The sequence below is a fragment of the Camelus bactrianus genome, chromosome 18 (genome assembly GCF_048773025.1).
Source record: "Camelus bactrianus isolate YW-2024 breed Bactrian camel chromosome 18, ASM4877302v1, whole genome shotgun sequence".
Lineage (NCBI taxonomy): Eukaryota > Metazoa > Chordata > Mammalia > Artiodactyla > Camelidae > Camelus > Camelus bactrianus.
Genome location: NC_133556.1, coordinates 25,967,993 through 25,992,310, shown reverse-complemented (window position 1 = coordinate 25,992,310; position 24,318 = coordinate 25,967,993). Strand labels below are relative to the sequence as shown.

General features: G+C 45.9%; 1 protein-coding gene across 2 annotated transcripts in view; it reads right to left on the bottom strand.

Moving 5' to 3' along the window:
- ADCY9 (adenylate cyclase 9) overlaps nucleotides 1–24,318 on the bottom strand; it is a 109,401-nt gene that overhangs the window by 19,696 nt on the left and 65,387 nt on the right. For both annotated transcript variants that reach the window (XM_074346398.1, XM_074346397.1), the window contains exons 3-5: nucleotides 16,629–16,819; nucleotides 4,750–4,854; nucleotides 3,614–3,831 (exon numbers count right to left, since the gene is read on the bottom strand). In XM_074346398.1, coding sequence (XP_074202499.1) covers nucleotides 3,614–3,831; nucleotides 4,750–4,854; nucleotides 16,629–16,819 — 514 coding nt within the window. The remainder of the gene's footprint in view (nucleotides 1–3,613; nucleotides 3,832–4,749; nucleotides 4,855–16,628; nucleotides 16,820–24,318) is intronic.

Sequence of the window (24,318 nt, the reverse complement as noted above, 5' to 3'; positions counted from 1 at the left end):
TAGGCTTCCTTGCAAACATAATTCAGAACCAGCTGTCCTGTCACTTGGAGAACTGACAGTAATTACCCCTGTCAATGCTAACAGGTTGTTATCACAAAATTGTGTTTATAGTTGGTATAATTTTGGTGCTATTGTCATATATGCAGATTGCGTGTGAAACTTGAAAAATGATAATGCTCAATGATTTTAATGGCAGAGAAATCAAACCTGCTTTACATGACTCATCCGTTCTTTTATGGACTGCTAGCAAATAGTCGTATTCTTCTTATACTGCAGAAAATTACTACAAATGTAAGTGAATGTTAACATGATTGCAGAAGGTAAATCTAGCTGTGGGATGGCATCTCTCTCCCTCACACAATAACTACTGGAAGTAAATCAGATGAGATATGTAAAGGGCCTGTCATGAGCCTGTAGACACACAGTAGGGTTCAGGGTACTTATACTCCCTCCTTTCCCTGCAGCAAAGTGGAGACTCTCTTTTCATGTTAAGTGTTCAGTACCTTACTAGATTCTCATTCTCAGAAGAGAGAAAATTCTGTCTATCCTCCCTTCCGCTGAGGAAGTGTGGACAAAGGGAAAAACAACAAAGCAGCTATACGGAGGGCATGCAATGGCCTCATTTTTACAGTCAAGTAGCAGGATCCACACAGCTATCAGCTGTGTTGCTCACCAAGATTAACATCAGGAGGTTTCCCCTGGGAACAAAGATTAGTTCCTGTTGGGACCAATCCTCTCTCAGATAACTATAAACTCTGGATAAAATATAAAAACTACTCCCAGAAGGCACTGGCAATAGACCAAAGTCGTAAGAAAATGGAGGATAGCTACACTTAGAACAAGCTGAATTTCTCATGTTTTGTTCTTTTTTTTCATTTTTGCCTCAAGAGAGTGATTAGTCAGTACCATGTGTAGGATGGCTAAAACTCAGATAGAAAAGCTATAGTCTTAATAGTTTGGAAACAAGAAAATAGAGTTTGGCATGCCTCCAAATGGAAAATGAGGCTGGATATCCCAGAGGGAGAGAACCAGAGAAGGGGAGCCCCAAAATCTGCATATAAGCTCTGCTTGAATCTTTGGCTGACCCTTGAAATACACATGTGCATGCAGATTCCAAGCAGCCTGATTAGGGCTGAAAGAACAACTGCTACCCACCTCAGGAGAGACAGTTTGGTGTTTAGGTTCAGATAAGTTTACTGTCTGCTGAAACAAACAAAAAAAAATCAATACTCTTCAAAGGAATATAACAGAATCCAGAGTTTCTAAGCATCAATGCAACAATGTGCATAACATAATCCAAAATTACTAGACATACAAAGAAACAGGGAAACACGATCCATCCTCAACAGAAAAGTAATCAATAGAGATCGACCTGAGATTACTGACAGGTTGGAATTAGAAGTTGGGATTTATAATGTAAGTAGATGTGATATATGTGACAACTACAGTGTAAGGAATTAGAAGAGAGTAATGGATCTATACAGTTATAAAGTTTCTACATTCAAAGTGAGATGATACAATATTAGCTATAAGAAGACTATAAAAATATAAGGATGCCTAGAACAACCACTAAAAACAAAATAATGCAAAAACGTATGACTAAAAAGCAAATAAATATATTAAAATATAATTAAAAGGCAGAGATTATCAGAATGATTTAAAAACCAAGACCCACAAGAGATGTATTTCAAATATAAAGACCCAGGTTAGAATTTTTTTAAATGGGAAATAACATCACATGCAAACAGTGAGAATAAGAAGGCTAGAGTGACTATATTAATACAAGATAAAGCAGTCTTCAAGACAGAGAATTATTAAGCACCAAGAGGGACGTTTCAAAATGATAAAAGGATTAATTCACCTGGAATATGTAATACTCATAAATGTGTATGTACATAAAAAAGAGTTTCAAAACACCTGAAAGAAAAATTGTCATGACTAGAGAGACGTAGACAGTTCCACAACCATAGCTGGAGATTTTAACATCCCTATCTCAATAACTGATAGAACAATAGACAAAAAAAGTAAGTAAAGAGACAGATGATCTGAACACGACTGCCAACTGCCTGGACCTAAATGAGGTTTATGGATCACAACATTCTGAGAATGCAGAATATGCATTCTTTTCAAGTGCACATAGTATGTTTACCAAAACAGACCACATGTGAGGCCACAGAACAAGTCTCAATAAATGTAAAATGACTGAAATCACATAGTGTATGTCTTTGACCACAATGACATTAAAGCAGACATTAATAACTAACATGCCTAAATACCATTCTTGACTAAAAGGTGCCAAGGCTCTTTGGAGGAACAGCTGATTCCTTAGCTGGGGCAGGGAGGATATAAAATGAGCCTGGAATATCCTGTTGTGATGGGAAGTAAGAAATCGCTGAAAACAAAGATGGAGCCATGTCAAAAGGACACAGGAGCCAGCCTGAAGGGGGGCCCCCCAATGGCCAGATTTGGGACAACTAGGGCATCAAACTGTAATGAGGACAGTGATAGATTATATCCTGTTAAGTAAAACAGGACTCTGAGAATTGATGGACTCATATAGCCACAGACGGATAGATAATGTAATAAATGGGGAGGGGCTCTTCTTTACTAGGGGATGCCAGGTGCCCAATGATAAATACACAGTCAGTGCTGAAGCAGGAAAACAGCCATTTTGACAAAAATAGTAAAGACTGTTTCAGGCAAGAATCATCAATGGAGAAAAAACCTAGGGAAGTCTGATGAGGAATGGGATATTTACACAATCTTAAAGTATCTTCCCATAGACTGCTTACTGGTCACAGGGAGAAGCAGTGACTACAGATTGGAGAAGTCAGCAACACTCGCCTGGTTGATCAAAGTCACCATCCCTGATGAAGGACAAACAGGCACCATGTGCCTCTGGATCTGGTGCCTGAGAAGACGCATCAGTTTTGTGGGATCTGGACAGACACACAGCCTTGATGAAGTCATGAGGAAATGTCACACAAATCCAGCTTCAGGAATGTTTTATAAGAAAACTGGGCATTTCTCAAAAGTGTCAATGTCATGAAAGATAAAGAACGGCTGAGAACTGCCCCTGATTTAGGACGACTCAAGAGGCAGGAGAACCCCATGAGGCAGCATGCGATCCTTGACTGGGTCCTGGACCAGAGGGAGAGGAAGTGTTATCAGGGACATGTGGGACCAGCCGACAAAACTAGAATGTGGACTGTAGTCTGGATCAAACATCTCATCAACGTTAAGCTTCCTGAATTTGGTAACTATGATTATATAGAAGAACTTCCTTGTTTTCAGGAAATAGAGTTTTAAGGAGTAGAGAGCATGATGTATCCAACTTACCGAAAAATGGTTCAGAAAAAAATTTCAGAGAGAGAGAAAGAGGGAGAGAGAAGAGAGTAAAACAAATGTCAAAATGTTAAAAGTTGGCAAATTGGGCAAAGGGTATAAAAGGAATTCTTTGTATTATTCACACAACTTTTCTGCACGTTTCTAATGACATTAAATATAGCAACACATGGACGATGGAGGGCGTGGGAGGTGAGGCGACTCAGGACAGGCGGGAGCCCCCCCACCCCCGCACATCCTCACTGCAGTGCGAGGGCCACGCTCTCACCTGTCCTCCTTGATGACGTCCACAAAGTGGGCATCTGTTTTCTCCCGAATGTTCTTGAATCTCAGCGGAAGGAGAGCCGACTGGTCCAAGCTCACGCCTGCCCACCTTCCCTTCTCCTGCAAGATCTCACACAGGGAGGTCTGGCTGTTGGTGAGCTTCTCCTCGAGGGGAGGACTGAGCAGTCCATTCTGTGTCTTGGAGCTGGGCCCTCCGGAAGCCTGCAACAGGATGAGACACGGGGGAGCAGACGCGTGGGCTGAAGCTCCGACCTGACTCCACCCGGTGAAGCCCATCAGGCTGCACCGCACAACTCAGCCCACACCTTCTAATCTCTGCTCTAGTCCCAGCGCTCAGCCTCTCCACCATCCGCTTGCTTCTCCCCTATCCCCCAGCTCCTCAAAATGCACCTCCCAGGCCTCCAGGGACCAGGAAAGGAGCTTCTTAGGAATTGCCAATAAGGAGGCTGGGGAGACTGAGGAAGAGCTGAGGCTCTTGGAGTTTAATGACCAGAGAACCCGTGTTCCGGGGACTGGGGGGCTCAAGGGAGGTGCAAGCGTGGATCCAGGGAAAGGAAATCCAGAGCTGTAAGGGCTGCAGCTTAAGAAGGGGTGACTGGCTGTGAGTGATGCAGACTAAGTCTGCACCCTGCAAGTCCGTGGGCAGCCCACGCCAGGGTGCAAGATGATGGATTCAAACCTCCCTGGAGAGTCAGCCTTCAGAAGCTTGCCTGAAGACTTCTGTGTTCCATCTTTACTCTGATCTCCCCTCCAGGCTGGGTTCTGGTTCCAGGTGAGCCCTCTCTACACTGCCCTGGCCACCAGCCCTAACCCACACCCCTCCTCCCATCCTAAGGGTCCCCTCTTCTCTTTCCATGTCCACATCCTAGTACCCCTTGGGTCCAGCTTCTGGACCCACAGACCTTCCCTGACTCATCTCACCCGCCTGGGAGGCCCAACCAGGTTAGCATCCACCCTGCTCTCTCTCAGTCTGTTCAAAGCCCAGAGGACTAGAAGGTATGGAATGGTGCCACCCAGAGGGCTGCCCCTCAGAACTGAGAGGCTGACGGGACAGGAATGTCGCCTCGGATGGGGGCAGCAGGACGGGCACCGACAGGGACGACTGCCAAGCCCGGGTACCTTGGCGCTGTTCTTCTGCTCCTCCTGGCAGCCGTTCTGGACCGCCCCGCCTTCCGCGCCAGCCTCTGACGTGGGAGCAAAAGTGATTCCACATGAAGGGCAGGTCTACGAGAAAAACACAGATCACAGGAACTCACTCAGAAAACACGGCCTCACCACGTGATTGCAGCCAGTCCGCTGCTGTTGCAATTTGCTGCCACACAGAACAGTCCAACCAAACGGGAGGCTTACTGATCCCCTCGGGATGAGTCAAAAACAAACCGGCACCGTGAAAATGGAAACATAACCGCACAGAGATCTGAATGTGAATGTGCCCTAATAGTCAAAAAGCAGAAGCAACTCAAATGTCCATCAGTGAATGAATAAATCAATACAATGGGTACATCCACAGAATGTTGTTTCACTCAGCTGTCAAAAGGAGTGAGGCACTGTCACATGCAACAACATGGATGAACCTTTAAACCCCGCTCCGTGAAAGAAGCCAGACACAAAAGGCCACATACTCTGTGATTCCATCTGTATAAAACATCCAGAAAAGGCAAATTCACAGAGATGGAAAGGAGATTAGTGGTTGCCAGGGGTGAGGGAGATAAGGGAATGAGGAGTGACTAACAGGTATGGGGTTTCTTTTGGGGGTGATGAAAATGTTCTGAATCTAACCATGGTGATGGTTGTACAATCTTGAGAACCTACTAAAAACCACCGAATTATATACACTCTTCAGAGGGTAAATTATGGTATGTGAATTATCTCTCCATAAAGTTGTTGTCAAGCAAAAAAACCAGCCACTAACACATACTCTAACACTAAGCCAAGGTTCTGGAGCTCTCTGGGAAGGTGACCTGTTCTTATAAAACAGGCAGGACCATCAGAAGGACTTGCTTACAAACCTAGCGATTCTTAGACGTTTGCAGGAATTAGCTGACCTAGAAAAGACCAGGCAAGACTCGATACTGACAGTACAACACAGGGAATGAAGCCAATATCTACAGGAACTATAACATTTCAAATTGTCAGTCACTATACTGTACATCTATATGTTTATATATAATATAATATTTATATATTTATATATTATATTATATATTATATATATTTATATATTACCATACATTTATATATTATAAAGCAACTATGCTTCAATTAAAAATAAAATACTGACAGGTATAGCAGAAAGGGCAATGCTTTCATTTCTCACAAACCAGGGTTCAAATCCCTCCTCGATTTCTCACTAGTTTGGAGAGTCCTGTTCAAATCACTTATGTCAGTTCTCTCACGTGTGAGAGTGGTAACGCTGTTCTGGAAGACACGTAAGGATGTAAGGGGCACACACGTAGACAGCCGAGCATCGTCCCCAGCACACAGTGCATCCTTAATAAATGTACTCCTGTTATTAATGTGAGCCAGGAAAGTAGTAACTGTCAATGAGACAGCAACCGACGGCATCCAGGGGAGAAGACCAACTGCAGAAGGAGAGGCTCATGAGGCCTCAGAAACAATTTCCTAGCATAAGAATTGTTAATCATTGGACTACGTTGTAAAAGGCTAGATATCACTTCAGAAATTTTAAATAAACGTCACTTAGTGCCTGAGGGCAAGGATATAACCCAGGTCACATCCCAAGTTAGATCTCAGGCCTGCACTGCATTACATAAAAGAAATAAAAGCTCTAAAGAGTTGTGCAATTTGGGAATCTGATGCAACGCACATGTGAAATGTGAGCACTCGTATTCGTTCAAAAAGTGAAAACACCCACACCAAAATCGCTGGCCAATCAGCGAGCGTCGCGTCTGAGCCCGGAGTCGTATCTGGGTAAAATCTGCTCGTAGCTCTTTAAAAATTGGCATTAACAGAGGCAACATGTTCTAATTGTCAATAACATACAATAAAATTATTTTAAAGCACGTCTTGGTATTGACTCAGTTAAACTTCAAAACACGTCGCCAGTGGGGCCAATGATCCTCTTACATGACAAAACATCCAATTTCATGCATAAGGAGTGACACCCTACCCCTGTCCCGAGAAAAGGGATCAACAACAGGCCATCAGCTTCTTAGGAATTCCTCATGGTGCCCTGGCTTTAAATATGTACAGTGTTTTATGCATTTAGAGCCACAAATGTGCAAAAGTGACTACCAAACCTATTGGACACCAGGGGACACAACCCCCTGCAAAGGATTCCCTGGACAGGAGTCGAGGCCATACCACTCAGACGCTGCACTCCCTCTCTGAAGGTCTCGGTTACAAAGGGGTTGGGGCCTGGGGCAGTGTTCTTCACAGACGGGCAGCTTAAAGCTACATCCTTTTGGCAAACAGGCTACGTGGCCTGTATCCTGCTGGGAGAAAATGATCTAATGCGGAGGTGAGGTCTCGCAGGGCTGCCAGCAAAAGAACCCCAGGGCGCAAAGGCACAGACAGATGCTGTCGGAGCCCAGATGCTATTAAAAGCCCAGGAGACTGTGCTCAGGGAGGGCCTGTATCAAGCAGTAGAGCAGGACCTGAACACTGCACCCCCTCTGTGTACCCACAGCAGCTTCGTCCAGGGAGTGGGGCCCAGGGGGTGGAGGGGCTGCCAGCTGTGGAGGGGCAGCCCCAGGGATCCGGATCATTTCATTGTACTGGGAAGACGTGGCTCTCTACTGTCTGTCTCTTCCTCGGCTACTTTTCCTCTTGAGGGGGAACCTGTACTGATTATAACTTTAAAGCAAATGAAACAAAAACCTTAGAGAAATTCGTCTGCCCTGATGGGGACATTCTTATACCTTGACAGTCCCCGATCTGCGGTGGGAGCCCCTGTGTGCACCAGGAGGGCCCCGCCAAGCGATGGTGGGTGGGTTTGTTCCCCCTCCCAGTCCCCACAGCAATTCTCCTTCAACTATTTTCTAGCCTCACTTTAATCGGGCTAAACTGGTTCTTGCCCAGCATGAAGATACCTCTGTGAAATGTCTGCCAACACACTGAGGGTCTGTCTCTCCCCCTGAGCAGCTGCCGGCATCTCCGACCCTGAGCAGCTCTCACCGGGAAGAGGGGAATCAGACTCTGGGGACTCTGGGGGACATGTCTGAGCAACTGACTTGCAGGGCAGCCTCGCTGCGGGCACGGCGGGTCAAAGTCACTGTTCTAATGATGCCAGCTGCCATGACTGGGAAACACCTCTGTGCTAAGGACGTGCCAACGAAGGGTATCAGGTCCTTAACCACCATGTCTGCAGTCTCATGCCCCTGATCTCCTTTAATCCTCATAACGACGCTGGGGGGCAGAAGTGATTGTCAACAGCAGGGGTCAGACCGCAGGGCTCCTGGCCCCTGACCACCATGCCATCTCCCGCTGGCCTCCTTTCCCAGTGCAAAGACGACACAGGAGTAATCCTGGCGCTGAGCTCTCCTCTGCCTCGGGACCCTGAAGTGCCCCAAGCAGTATGACCACCTCCGGCTCCTTTAAGTGGCACCATGGGACACTTCACTGAGACCAGCTAAGGTCCCTGAAGTGGAGGGCTCTACGGGCCAAGGAGTGTGCTGGCTGTTGCCTGGGAAATCCCAGAGCCCCTGAGAGCGCCCCGAGTAAACTCTGCATTTTCCCAGATGACCCTTGCTCCTTCCCCCAGTGTGGATGTGCGCTCTGGAGGGAAGATTAGGACTATTTCTCTAACACGTTTGGGTGCATCTGCATTTGTTTTTAACACGTTTCAACACACGCACCCTACATTCTGCTCAGAATACATGGCACAGAGCTATAACATGGTTTTCTCTTCAAGGCTATTTCTCTTCACAAGATAAATGATCTCTAAGTCAACAGCTGTCCTTTTTCCTAACTGTTGAGGGAGGGAGCAGGGAAACCTCTTTTCTGAGAAATGAGGAGGAAGCAACATTAGACAGGTCCCGGATCTGCCTGTGTCGCCTGCTGAGCGTGACTACCTAGCAAGCGGGCCTCTGAGCAGGACAAGCATCCCTTGCTGCCCAAACTCAAGGCTCAGGTTGCGCATGGCAGACAGGGGCGCGCGGCAGCAGCAAGGACAACTTACTGAGGCCAGTCCTGGGTTCTAAGCTTTCTGTCTGTGTTTGTTCAGCCCTCAGGAGCTCCCAGGAAGCGGACACGATGATTAGCCTATTTGACACAGGCGGGAAGTGAGGCAGAGAGAGAAGGGACCTGCCCAGAGTCACAGGTAGAAAATGACAGAGGGACGTTTCAGCACAGGCAGCAGCGCCCTGGCCCCCAACCATGCACGGGACCTCTCTAAGTGAACAGGGACCACCCGCCGCGTGGGGCAGAGGCTGCGACATGCCGCGGGTGGGCCAGCCACCCTCCTTGAGCTAGCGGCCCAGGCCCGGGCATGTGTACTCCCAAACAGATGATTTCTGCTAAGAGAATCCTAGAGAAGAGCAGAAGCAACATATTCAAGGAAAACAGAAGGAATCATTATTACAGAAAAAGAAAGGTGTCCCCAGGAGCTATGAGAACAGAGAGCAGACAGCCCAAGAACACTGGAAGCAAAGCAGCAGAGAAAACACACACCCGTGAAAACCAGGCATGAGGTCTCCAAGCCACGAGGTGGAGGACCACAGCACCCAGCTCAGACTCCCGAGCTCTAAACAACTCGACCCCGGGGCCGGTAAGGCGAGAAGAGTGACAATATTCTACCAGGAAGTCAAAGGCAGAAAACACTTGGTATTAGGGGAAATTTCCTTTATGTGCAATACTTCACTATCTGATGATGCCAACTGAATGGGCTGGACTTATCTTTCCATTTCAATGCATATGTAACATGTAACATAAAGATAACAAGGATATTTATACTATATAACATAAAAACAATGTAAACATAAAACATTTTAATATACATACAGTAAAATGTTGGTACTGAAACAATTTTAGACTTAAAGAGAGTGGGATAGACAGTTCAGAGAGTTCTCATATGTCCACCTCCAGCCTCCCCTAATGTTAGCATCTTATATTAACTGTGGTATAGTTACAAAACCAAGAAATTAACACGGGCATGGTACTATTTACCAAACCGCAAACTTCATTCAGATGTCCTTCTTCTGTTCTGGGACCCCACACTACATTCAGTCACTGTGCCTCCTTAATCTCCTCCAGTCTGGGACAGGTCCTCTGTCTTCCCTTGTTTTCAATGACCCTTCACTTTGGTCGTTTTGGTTTTTAAATAAAGTATGGCTGATTTACAATGTTGTGTTAGTTTCTGGTGTACAGCAAAATGATTCAGTTATACATACATGCATAATATATACAAAGAATATATATATATTCTTTTTCAGATTCTTTTCCATTATAGGCTATTACAAGACATTGAATACAGTTCCTTGTGTAGGATTCTGTTGTTTATCTATTTTATACACAGTGGTGCAGTGTGCATCTGCTAATCCCAAACTCCTAATTTATCCCTCCTCCCTCCCTTTCCCCTTTGGTTACCATAAACTTGTTTTCTATGTCTGTGAGTCTGTTTCTATTTTGCAAAGAAATTCATCTGTGTCACTTTTTCAGATTCCACACATAAGTGGTATTATATGATATTTGTCTTTCACTGTCTGACTTGTTTTACTTTGTATGACAATCTCTAGGTCCATCCATGTTGCTGCAAATGGCATTATTTCATTCTGTTTTATGGCTGAGTAATATTCCATAGTATATATATGCCACATCTTCTTTATCCAGTCATCTGTCAATAGGCATTTAGGGTGCTTCCATGTCTTGGCTACTGTAAATAGTGCTGTACGTACTGGGGTGCATGTATCTTTTCAAATTAGACTTTTTGTCTTTTCTGTATGTTCAGGACTTGACCCTGTCACTTTTGAAGTGTCCTGGTCAGGTATTTTGTAAACTGTCCTTGAATCTGGACTTGTCTAAAGTTTTCTCATGAACTGACTGAGGTTTAGGATTTGAGGGAAGACTCCCAAAGAGGTGACTCGCTCTTCTCAGCACATAACATGGCAGGGGAGGGAGTGGGGGGAGTACACAATACCTCTGTCTCATTCATCGTGACGCTAGGCACCATCATTTGGTGAAGGTGGGCCCTGCTGGGTTTTCTACTGTCGAGTTACTATTCTTCCCTTTAAAATGAATCAGTATCTGGGAGAGGATGCTTGGAGGCCATGTAGAGGTCCTGTTTCTCCTTAACTTTTACCTACTAATGTCAGAACTCACTGCTGGCTCTCACTTGTGATGTACAAATGGTGATTTTCCTTCCCTCACTTCTTCTATGTCTATTAGCTGGAATTCTCCTATGAGGAAGAGTTATCAATTTATATGTGATGTGCTTTCTCCTAATCAAAGGAAACACACACATGACTGAAAATACAGATAAAACCTGAAAAGCTCTTTTTAAAAATGTACTTTACATCCACATTTCAGAACCAGCATTCAGAATACTATTTACTTATGTTTACAGCAGCTTTGTGGAGCTATAATTCACACACCATGCAATTCGCTACCTAAAGTGTGTAATTCAGTAGTTTTTAAGATATTCACAGAATTGTGCAACCATCACCACTATCACTTTAGACCACTAGATATTATAAACATTTAATGTCTAAACTATACACACACACAGAGCTGTTCACAATGATTTTATACACAAATAATAAGCAGACAAAAGAAGTGATCATTTTCTTAGTCATTTAAAAAGCCATGGCGACTGTCACAGAAGGATGGTCCCGGGGCTAGTTACCTCAAAGGAAAGCATAACCCTTTTGAGACAGGATAGGTCCTCTTTGAATTGCCCCCATGTGGGCAAATCCACATCATTAACCTCATTACCGGCTGTAAACAGGCAAAAACACCCCATGAGCATATAAGCCGGCTTCTCAATAATAGATTGCGGTAAACTCACAAAGACCAGCCAAGCAGTGAGGTCTTTCAGAGATGCACTGAGATGCTGTCACAGTGCACGTGGCCCACTGATTAGGATGGATGTGAGAGAACACCATCCACATCTTGGGTTTCCATTTCTTTGTTCTTCTCGAAGATGGCAGCCTGGCCATTTTCACTGGCACATGCAGTCTCCATCCATCCATCACCCACAGCCCTCATGATAAATACGCAGCAGACACCAGGACAGGGCTGAGGCCACACTCGACAGGCCGACGCTGCACATGTACGTGGTTACAGCAACGATCAGCCACAACTGAAGGACCCCCTCCCCAGCCCAGGACAAACAGGGACCTTCCCAGGGGGGTTAGGACTCCTCGTGGACAAATCAAAACAATGTCTCTGGCTCCTCATTGCCACCTCGGGGTCAGCACACATCTCTCTAAGTGCAGTGGACCACCATGTGTCCCAGGGTTAGCTGAGCTTCTCCAAATCCAGCATTCACGGGCATGGCTTCAGCTAATCCCCCCAACAGCCCTGCGAAACTGCCTGTGGTTGCCACCTCCCCATGGCTTAGAGAAATGATGTGTTCAATCCCAAAGCCAAGGCTTTGAGGTGGGGCCTTGATTTTAAGTTCCATCCCTTTCCAAGGCACCAAAGCCACCTTCCGTGACACTGATGGGGCGAGTCCTTGTCCCTTCCCTAGGTCCCTTCTTGACTCCTCACCCCAAATCCTTGGAACCTTTGCCTGCTCAGCCCAGAGAGCTGAGAGCCACTGTTTCGGTGGGACCCCCTCTCCCACCAATTATGTGGCTCCAGGACCCTCCTGGTGAGGAACTCTCACACCAGTCACTCAAGAAGCCAAGGCTTGGGTGTGAAGCGTTCCCTCTGACCTATGACCTCAGGACCAAAGCCCTTGTCCTTTGCCATCACTGCTGTTTCTTGGCAGGTCATTGCAGTACTCAGATTACCTTATGAAACGCCAGGTGGCAAGTCTCCAGCTGTGAAGTGGGCAATGACTTACAGACACACAGGATGCCTGTGCCAGGAGTGGAAACAAGTGCTTCATGGGCATCACCTTGGTTCTGCTTAGTGCTGCCCGGGCTTCCGGTTCAGCCCTCAGTCTAGCTCTGCAGAGCTCCATCTCTCTGTGTGTCATTAAAAAGTTAAAAACTAAAGCCACAAGAAGGTCGTCATTATCTACTACATGCCAGGCACTGTTCTGGACACTCGGGAAACATTTAAGTTATGCAACACATGGCCCCACATTCAAAGAGCTCACAGGAAGGTGCATCAGAAATAGGCAAATACCTAAGACTGTATACATTATAAGCAAGTGGTATAGACTAAATGAACTGAGAATTTAGAAGAGGGAAGATGGCTATATTTAGCTAGAAGGGTCATAGGAAACTGAAAGGAAGCTGAGCTGTGAACAGAAGAGGGGAGCTTATGGGAAAAGGGAAGCGACCACATCGCAGGTGAGAGGAGCTGCAGGACCAAGACACGCGTGGATTCTCTCAAAGAGAATTTACGGAACAGCTTTCCTCAAATTCCTTGGTTCTTCTATGAAACTGAAACCGAGTTCCCCTGCCCAGTTTATCATTAATCTCTCTATCCAAAATGTTACTCCCTTTCTGGGCCCCTCTGACCTCAATCCTGTGCTAACTGAACACTCGTCCACCAGTCAGATCACTCCGGCTGCTGCTGTCAATACCATGTTAATGTCCTAAACCCGCTGTTTAGATATCACCGGCAAGGTACAGACTCAGGTTGTTTCTCAAGGGCAAGATGAGCTAACAGACCCCGGAGCCAGGCCACCTGGCCTGAGAACCGTAAACCAGAGGCATCCTGACCCCTGAAATCACAATTAAGAAAAGTCACAGAAATGTCTCGACAAGATGCTTAACCTTAGCTTTACGCTCTTCCCGCTTTAGAGCCACTCCCACCCCCCGCCACCTCACAGACCGAGTCGGAGTGGGTCTGAGCCTTGTCTCCCACTCCCTTGCTCAGAGCCCTGTAATAAACCCTGACTTGGAGGGAACGCTTGCTGTCAGAGTTTGACTCTGCATCGAAGGCACAGGAGCCCTTTTGCTCGTTTACAAAACTCCTTCCACTATACAAGCACTGCCCCAAAGTGTGCAGCTTGAAGAAAGAAATCTGAGATCTAAGAGGCCAGAGAATGCTTCAGACCACTTTCTCCTCTGGAGACCAAAGCATGCATATTAGCATGCTAACGGCTCTGAGAAGTCCTGCAGTAAGGAAACCCTTTCAGTGTTGTTTAACCCACATTTACTTGGCCACAGACCATGAGTTCCATACTTGACACCTATTTCCATCCTGAGACACAACTGCTCAAGGGAACCTACTTAGGGAAACTCTCCTTAAACCAGGCCTCTTCAACTGGGCAGGGTTTCCGGCGCTGGGCAGGGGGAGGAGGGAGCTGTGGGGTGACAGAAATCCCCAGGGGAGCTAACTCTCTGGATGGCGCTGCAGCAGCAACAAAGGGAAAGAAGTCTGTTGACAGGAAGAGTCAACAGATCCTGGGAAAGAATGAGGAGGAACTAGTCTCTGATTCCGGCTGATGAGAAAAGCTCACGGTAGTGCAGACAACTTGAGGCAACGATCCAAGGACGCACATGAGGCACTAGCGTTCACTGGAGAAACCCACCCAGGGAACTCTGAGCAGGTGACTGGTGTTTTACTTTTGTATTATTCAAAAACTCTTACTTGAAGGAAGGTCTTATATGTTGGATTATAATCCACATAATCTTTAAAGCAGACTTCAGTTTTCTGCCTTTCAAGTTGAGGGGGATATTTCCTAACGACTCACTTGGTTACCTGGGGCTTACTACTCGCAGCTCTTGCAAATGCCTGCCCTCACCCCATCCTTGCCCAGGAAGCGGGGCTGAGAAGCAGGGTAATGAGGAGGGTCCCCCCTCTCCCCAGCAGCAAAGCCTGGTGGGCATGGAGACCCAGCCTGCTATCCCCTCAGGCTCCTCCTACTCCAACCACGAATACCAGTAACCCCTCTTCCAGGATGTCCCTCATCCCAGATGTCTTATGATCCCCCACAGCGCCATCCACACACCCCAGAAATTACACTTCAAGATCCAACTCCTTTTTCCCTTCTGCAAGGGGCAAAGAGATCCGTGGTTTTTTGGTTTTTGGTTTTTTGGTGCAAATCCCCTTTGGTAAACACGGTCAACTTAACAGATCACAAGATTTTCAGAAAGCTTTCCATGACTATTTGGAAAATTTATACATGGCAACAGAATATGCTAAATAGTTTTTGCCCAACCAGATCATGAACAAATGTATAAACAGATTTATAACTAGAACAAGAAATGTTCTTTCAGGGCCGGGGGTGGGGGTGGAGAGAAAAATCTTAAGGCGATTTAGCCCAGAACTCCTGTCGCTAACACTGCAGGCGTGTGACGGTGAGGTCAGCAAGGGCGCACGCCCCAATGGAGAGAAACACACACGCCATCTAGGATGGCAGACAAACACAGCAAAGCACTTATTTTTGGCTTTGAGCCCTATTTCTCTACTTAAATACTGCTCAGTTAGTTGGAAGCCCAAAGAAACAATTTCTGCCCAACTAATGAGGCATATTTGGAAGCCCTGCTTCCGTTCCCCTCCCCACTCGGCTTTCCCCAGCCCATGCTCCGCGGCAGCCCGAGCAGAGGTCATCTCCAGACAGTGTGGGCACTGAGGGAATTTTATCTATATTCACCCTGTCACATGTGCCAGAGAGTACGGGGAAGGGCAGGGTCTAATACCCTACCCTCAACAGGGGTGATTTTAGCGCCCCCGCCCTCAACCACCAGGGGACCCTGGGCCAGGTCTGGAGACCTTCTTGGTTGTTACAGTGAGGGGACTGGACATGACTGGCATCTAGTCGGTGGGGCCAGGGATGCTGCTCAATATCCCACAGTGCATAGGATGGCATCCGCTATCAGGAGCTATCTGGCCCAAAGTGTTGATGGTGCCAAGGTTGGGAAACCCTGCACTAAATGAACAGAGCACATGATGGGAACGATACACGTGTGCTGTCTGTAAACCTGGACGCAGTAACAGCACCCAGTACCCAGATGTGGGGTATCACGGAGTCCGACACCGTGAAGTAAACTGGACCCTCCAGCCAAGCGCCACATGAGGATGCCTTAAGCTGAAGTGCCAATACAGCGAGTTTCATATCTGTTCATAAATGTGGGTAAGCAGGGACATACTGGATCAAAGACGTATTAACGGACCATCATCCTGACCAATATATCATTGTGCCATTTGAGAGCACAAAACAGTGAAGTAGAATTTTTAACTGTCTCTATTTTCTTAAAAAAATGGAAATGGCAAATATTTAAACTATAAACAAGAGGTACCAGTGAGGGAACTGAATCAAATGTGAAAACTGAGGAACAACTCATAAACTAGAGTGATTTCACATGCCCAAGGTCAATCATGTTAACTCCTCAGTAGTTGATTATGACAGAAATGGGTAGAGTTAGACGGCCACCAGGAGATCTCTGTTCTGGTAATCAAATACTGTCATACTCTTGGCAAGCCCGCACACACTCTTCCAATGAGCTACATCACAAGATTCACCCATACCAACAAAATTTAACATAATCATGAAACACTGGATTTCAAGAGACGTAGGAGTACTTGAGAAAGTGGTCTCGGAAATAAGACCCACACCAGCCCCAGAAGCAAGATGTAAGGAGAACCAGCTTTACTATTATCATTTACCATTAGCTTTCAGAAGTCCCCAAAGACATCACAGGTTGCAGAAAAAGAAAACAGAAACTTGAGTGCAAAGCAGCTTTATGCAGTGTGAACGGAAAACGCAGGTGCACAATATGTCAAAAAAAAAAAAAAGCAAAGATATTAAAAATGCAAAATGCTGCCAACTTTATACTAAACTTAAAAATCGTAAAAACCAAATGGAAGACCATTCTGAGTCGTCTGCCACAGACCCGAAGGCTGTTTATTATTTCACATGTTCTACTGCAGAATTAATATCAAGTTTAAGAAGTAGGAGAAAAAAAAAAAAAACTAACCTTAAGGTTATCAAAGGTTTTGACAGTCTGCGCCAAGTCACTGACACTCCCTGGCGATGCTGTCCCCTGTCCCCTAGGGCCTGAGGACACCCGCGAGCCGTCAATGACCTCAAAGCCAGAAAGCAAGGCCTCTGAACAGCTGCAATGAGACTCCTTCGCTCTCTGACCCGCTATCAGGTATGTCTTCAAACCTATGGATTAAAAATTACAGTCAGCACAGGTGGACACCAGCGATGGTCGAAATGCAGCTCAGTCTTGCTCTCTATGCAGGACACGCTCCTGGAAAGTTGAGAGTAAAGTGAAAATGTGAACAGGCTGTATTTTACTACTCTGCCCCCATGACCTCTGCAGAGACGTGCAGCCTTAGGGGGATGTCTGCCTCCCAGACCCACCACGTATTCACGTTACGTTTCCCCTGAATGATGGCTGCACAGTTCATCTTCTGGGGCTAGAAGGAGCATCACAAAGTTCCTCTTTGAAAGGGTCACATGGCCTCCTGGTGAAGGCAGCTGTGCCGACTGACAGTGGATGCTCTATCTTACTTGGGTTTGTTTCCATCTGTCAATACCAGTCACCTACATTCATAGTGGTCAGTCTGGGTGTGAGGGTGACCTAGAGTATAGACCGTTTTCCCTGCGTCAGGGGTTGCAAACTGCCATGAAAAGGGAGACCGTAACGTGCAGCCAGAGGGGTAACTAAGCCCTTACTCAATTCCGATTTCTCAAGAATCTATTTCCTGCTGGATCCAAACACGCATAGCAGCAACATTCAGTTTGTGTCAAGCTGCAGTCTACGTGAATATTACTCTCTCATAAAATCCCCATTAAGTTAAAAAAAAAAAGTTGGTTAAATGGACAATTAACCTCCAACTTTACAAGACCCATTAAAGGCTGAAATCACTGTGTAAGCTACACTGCTAAGTAGCTGCAGCAGGCAGGCTGGTCCCTCTCTGGTTTGCAGAACTACCTGCTGGGAGAGTAACAAGGAGCAGCTTTTCCAGATGGAACTCAAGGAATTTCTGAAAAAGAAGCAAACCTTATTTAAAGAAATCCACTGTTAGTCCTTAACTGGAATTTAACGAGACTGCGAATTTATGAAAGGGAGTGACAATGTAATCTATCCAATAAACATTCATCTTAGGCCTGATGTGTGCTGAGAATAAAATCAGAACAAAGCAGGGTTCCCAACTGAAAGAGTTGAAGCTGCAGCAGACGGTGGTAAAGAAAAGTCATCACGGAAGAAGACTCATGAAGAGGTGATATGTGTCCACACTGCTGAATCCATACTCAGTTTCCTGCACTCAGTACACATTTAATAAATGTTCTAAAATTAATTAAGCAAATAACCCTGGGACTACTTAATTACGAACTCTTCATCATTTTATAATTAAACCACGTTTCATCGCTTTATCTTTCTTCCTCTCTCTCCCTCCTCATAAAAATACTGTACGGCATATGTTTTTAAGTCAACTCTTCTGAGAATTTGGCATGGGCCTGGGATACCCAGAGACACCCAGGAGTGCAGCCAAGTCACAGGTGGGAATCCAAAGACCCAGATGAATAATTTTAGATGCTAACTGACCTCAAAGGAGACTGTTAAATGCTCACTCTTAACTAAGGTCCTGAACTTCCAGGTATTTTTCCCCAACAAAAATGAACAATTTTTGTATATAGGACCAATCACAGCCATGACTAACTACATGTATAAACCTGAAAGGGAAACAGGAACTGGAATACAAAGGAAGGTGGAAAGGCACCTTTGCATGAATTTCTCAAACTCTGTTACAGACACCGTTGAACTGATTTTGCGGTTTCACCCTGGAAGGGTCGGAAAATACAAGCTCTGTGGGCTAATGAGAGAAAAGCCCTGTTTCCAACCTGTCTGAGCTGCAAGGGCTCATTTCTGGCTTCACAAAGCCCGTGTGTGGCGAGGCCTCATCCCTGGAGCTGCTGCAACAGCCCCTCTATGGCTCCCAGGTGTGGCAGCGGATGGGGAGAAGAGCCCACAGCAGGGGTGGCCTTGGGGACTAGGAGGAAGGACACGTTTTTTGATTGCAGGGGGTGAGGAGCTGCAGCTTAAGTGAGGAGTCCTATTGTGCTGTGACTCGTCCTGAACCCAGAAAAGCGCGCCCTGCACGAGGCTCTGCGCCCCAGTCCTGCCCTCAGTCAGCTCACCCACACCAGGAAGGGTTATTGGTCAGGGGACCGCTTATCCCTTCCCCATGTGGCTCCGGTCTGGCAAGAGCAGGTGAAGGAGACCCTTCCTGGAGGTGTGACAAGTAAAGCAGAGGCAAAGCGGAGCCTGTAGACCCGCAGAGCACGACACTGCAGCTGGTCCTCGACGCGGGGACACAGCCGCCGCCCAGAATGCGGAGCAGGGCGCTGGCTCTGCAGCACGAGCCCTGATGCCTGCCTTGGGGGGTACCTCCCCAAGGTTTGTCGCTGCCGCTGTGAGTTGTGACTTCCGAGTTGCTGTTCAGTGGTCAAACATTTATTAAGTGCCTCCTGCTTACTATGCACTGCTGCGGTGGGAGGCAAGTGTGAACACAGCAGCTGTGACTCTGCCTGTATGGGGCCACTTCCTTAAGGCAGATCGCAGTGGCAGGGAGCTGTGCCAAGATGCCAGGACCAGGAAGCACAGGAGGGTGGCATCTCACAAAGACTCAGGGGTCAGGGAAGGCCTCCTGGATGAAGGCCCCTCCAAACTGAGCACAAGAAAATGAAGCGAGGCCTGCGCAGTGAAAGCCAATGGGACCAGGAACTGGGGCAGCTGTCATCAGGCCATGGGTGTTACCAGAACAGTTGGTGAACAAGCCCCATAAAGGGAGCCTTTGGCAGGCAGAGCTGAGGGATGAAGACGAGCTCCGTGTGGCTGGAGCAGCCAGAGAGGAGCTGGAGTCCGTGCAGGTTGCCAGGCAGACCAGCTCCAGGAGGCTCCAAGCTGGGGAAAACAGGGTGGGGAGAAGGAGTGAGCAGGCCCGAGGCTGAGGGAAGGCCACCACAAGTGGGCGGTCAGGGAGTCAAGGGACAAAGGAATTGGGAAATAATGGTGGGGACAGAAACCTACTCTCCCCAAATGCAGGAGAGACAGGCAATGCTTCCCCAGCAGGTGTGACTGATGGGTGACTGCATGTGGCCCAGGGGAGGAGCCCTCAGATTCAGGCTATGCCCCTCCCAAAAGAGTGATGGAGTGAGGTCCTTCATCGCTCTGCATCTTGCTAACAAGAGGACTCACCCCAAAGGGCTGATGTGAGATTAAATGATTAATACACATGAAAGGGTGCCAGGCACATAGCAAAAACTCAGTAACGTTGGCTATTATTACCAGTGTGGGTGACTGACCTGCTTATCACTGGGTAAGCTCCTTCAATGTACAAAAGCATTTGCAGAACTGTTAAATCAGTAACTGCCTTGAATTTGTTCCTAATTTGAATTTTCCTTTAGGGTGCCCCTCATGACCAACCTGTATTATTAACACAACAATGCTAGTGGTCCAAAGGGCAAACGCACAGATGTGTCCATGGCAAGCAAAATCAGTGAACAAGTTAAGCAACTTTTAATGTATGATTCAATATGGAAAGCTAAATGTAAAGTGAAACATTTGCCAAAACTGGAGTGATATCAACATGATAAAGTCAGGGCTTCACTGCTGGATATGAGCTGTCCCAGGGAATGTATCAGGGCCGGGTGACCGGGTCCTAGCCCCTTTAAAGTCTTCAGTCAAGAGAGGTCATAAGAGATAAGGATTTAATGATTAACCACACACATGGACCCTGGGGTCCAAGTTCGTTAGAATGGCTCTTTTAGAGCAGAAGGTCAAAATAAGGCAGCTAAATTATTTATTTTGTTAAGCCTAGTGTAAACAAGAGAACAATTACTAAGATTTCTTATATGCTTTCCTGGTAATTGACTTGAAATCTCACCAGCACTGATGCCTTTTATTAGCTTAATTTTACAGCAGCCAGAGAAGTGAAGGAGATGTTTCCCACGCACTCCTATCTGGCAGAGGCGTTGTCTGAGGCTGCATGTGCCCGGGAGACTGACGTGGTTAACAATCTTAAGTATATCATCAATTCTTTGAGGACAAAAAGCATGCCCTGTACACAATTCATGTTTAGTTTTGGTGAACTGAGAGTAACCTGAGTGAGTGCCAAAGTCCATTTTGGAAAAGAAAGACTATCCTGGCCTCTTTATTGTGGTCTTTTTCTGCAGGACTCTTGCTTTGGAGTGCAATGTCCTCAGTCCAAGAACCAAGGACCTGACTGCCAGTGCAACAAAGAGGAGAAAAACCACCAAGGAAAGAATGTTTGGAGGCACGACCTTGGGAGTTAGTAGCGTGACACAGCAAACTCCTAGAAGCTTGCATCACTAATGGTTTGAAACAATGAATCAGTGTGGGCTAGTTCACAAACATTCTACAATTTTACTTCACTTTGTAATGTATTCTTCCTCATAACTAGGTCTGTAAAGGCCAAGTAGCAATGAGGATGATTTAAACTAAAATGCAGTCAGTCAATAAGGAAAATAAAGATTAAAAGTGCTCTTAATTTTAATCTACAAACCAGGGGCTACAAGATTATAAGTATACATATTTCATAATGATCTATTGCTTCTGCTTAAGACGACCAAGAGTTTTGGTGCGAAAAAGATAACCATTTTCCACCCTGTTAACATCAAAACACTCCGGATGGGCCTATGTCCTTTATACTCCCACATGAAACAATTCCTCACAAGGACTCAATCGTCCTGGTTGTCCCAACACTTGACAATAAACCGCAAGTTCCAGCGGCAAATGGATGTTGGTGAAACTTAACCTCTTTTTAAACAATGAAGTCCCAAACAATAAAAAACGAGACGATTTACCTAAGCAGGCGAAAGAAACAAGGTGGGCACCATGCCTGCTTAGCCTGCTCTGGACTAAAACTTAGTCCAGACTAAGTCCTGTCCCCCAGCCCACTCCTGCGGTGGGTGCCCTCTGCACCAGCTTCTACTCTGCGGTCACAGGTAAATGTGCTGCCATCACGGCCAAAGGTGAGTGACCGGGCAGCCACCTAGTGACCACGTCCCCGTGAGCCGTCTTCTTTTGAACTTTCCCATTTGGCATTAGTAAGCGCTCCCCTGCTCAATGCTGTGTTGCTGAGAACTGACACAGGAAAGTCCAGTGTCACCACCTTCAAAGACCACCCCTCCCACCTCTAAAAAGCTCCTGAATCAGGGTTTACTACCACGGGCCTTCAAAGAGCTACAAAATGAGTTCTCTGAATGACAGCATTGGGCTGATCATGGAAACAGTCTCCCAGGTACTAATGACCCCATTCATTCATTTCCTCATACACACATTCATTTATCCAGCAAATGAAATACTTGCTGAGTCCTTACTGATGGTTAGGACGTGGGCTAAGTGTTGAAAGACACGGACAGGAGAAAGGAGTGCTCCAGTGTTGGAAACTGAGTGCAGATGAAAACTGTGACCTGAAAACTCGACTTCGGATTACAAAACGGTCCATAAAATGGAAATCTCAGGCACCTGATAACGACATCATTTCATTGGGCTGTTGTGAGGATTACACGAGTTAATGCTTCTCCTTAGAGACTCTTCAGAAACACTCAGGAGTAACTCAGAGTAAACTGAGGAAGGGCATGAAGTAATGCCATAAAAAATTAGGTTGCAGAATTGGAAAGATGGCAGCAAATGTGAGGACAATAAGTAAGTGATGAAAAGAGAATTATATGAAGTCAAGTCTGTGCTGACAGGATGTCCAGAAGCGGCATAATCATTTTTATGGTGAGTTTTAGAAAACAAAAGGACAACGAAGGTCTGTGACAACTATCTTGGAATACTGTATAAAACAGAGCTTAAATAATCACAGGAGGCTATGAAACAAGAGAGCTAGAAGGAGAGGTGTCGGGAACTGAGAGAGACTAAATAAATAAATTGTCATTCACCAAGTAGTAATACAGGACGGCCGTCAGACACAAGAGAGCATGTTGGGTTACAGCTGGAGCAGTTACAGGAGGAGTCAGACTGTAATCTTTTCCCTGGAGAACCCAGAAATAATAGTTAATTTTAACTTAATAGTTAAACCAATAGTTTAAAAATTAATAATTAATTTTTAAGAGTTGCAGATTTAAGTACAGGACACAGACAATGGAAAACAGATTCTAGAAAGAAGATAAATGAAAGACTCAATTTAAAATCTGGGAATAGGTGGCAGCTAAATAATTGAAAAATAAAACCAAAAAAAGGGGGGGGGGACAGAATACATTAAACATAGAAATAAAGCTACAGGATGCTAACTGAAAGAAGCCAGCCACAAAAGGCTACATAGTATATAGTTCCACTGATGGGAAATGTCCAGAACAGGCAAATCCATAGAGACAGAAACTAGATTAGTGATTGCCAGAGGTTTGGGGATTGAGGGATGGGGAGCAACTGTAAAGGTACAGGCTTCCTTTTGGGGGTAACGAAAATATTCTAAAATCAGACTGTAATGCTGGCTGCACAACTCTGTGAATACTCTAAAAATCACTGACTTGTACACTTTGGTGGCGTGAACTCTACAGTGTGTTAATTATACCTTTATAAGGCTGTTTAAAAAAAGAAACAAAAGTACGTAAATGTCAAGATGCAACAGTTCTGAGATTCAGAGGAGAAATAAAGTCAGTAAGAAATACACTATCCTTGGGAATTCAAGGTAAAGAAAAGAGTGGGCAGTGGCAGGTAAGAGAAAAATATTCAAAACAAAGGCCTAGAAATAGATAACATGGTAGAGCGGGGATGGAAAAACATATAAATAAAAAATAAGGCTAAATAACCTTGAAGAACTAAAAATTCAACATGGCAAGAGTTCAGAAGTCTGGGAGAGATTAAACAAAAGAAAACAAAACAAAAGCCTGACCTTCACAAGTTATCTCCAAGAACCATCAAATTTGCAGCACTCACTGCTGCAGGCTGGTCCGGAGGAGCTGGGCTGACACCCAGGCTCTCCTCCTAGATTGACTGCCCCCAATGACAAGGGTTCACCACACCATGTGGCAAGGCTGCCTCATGGCCACCACACACAGATGGCAGGGCTCTCCCCTGCCCACCTCTCCTCTACAAAGGCATCTTCTTCTGATGTGGGGCAGCTCCACCCGCGCGACACTTCCTGTGAGCATCTTCAGCTGGGAAGAAAGGCAGCTCACCCTGCCTCACCCGGAAACTTCACATTATGCAAAAAAAAAAAAAAAAAAAAAAAAAGACACAATTCTTACCATTCCTGACTAGGCTTTCCTGGGAGTAACCACGCTGGGGCCTTCACCACCTGTTCCTTCATGGAAATGTTTATCCAGGCTCTGGCTTGCTCCCAATCACATTTCCAGCACAGTCACATGCCTGCTGAGAATTTCCTCACTTTTCAAGTCAACCCGTCTTCAGGGCACATTAAGTTTGCTCTCTTTTGATGAGTGTTTTGCATACTGGCTGGAACACTGACAGACACAGTTTCCCAAACTGTGTTTTCTTGTTCCCATAGACAGACTTACTCGAGCCTTAGAACTGAGAAACCCAAAACCTCTACTTTCTGGTCAAGAAGCAGCATCTTCAAAATTTCCAGTTTCTCTAATTTCATTTCAGCACTGGAAGCAGTCTTTCTTTTTAGAAGAATCCAAGCTGTGTTTGTGTGGTGTGTTCCTAATAACCTTCTCCTCGG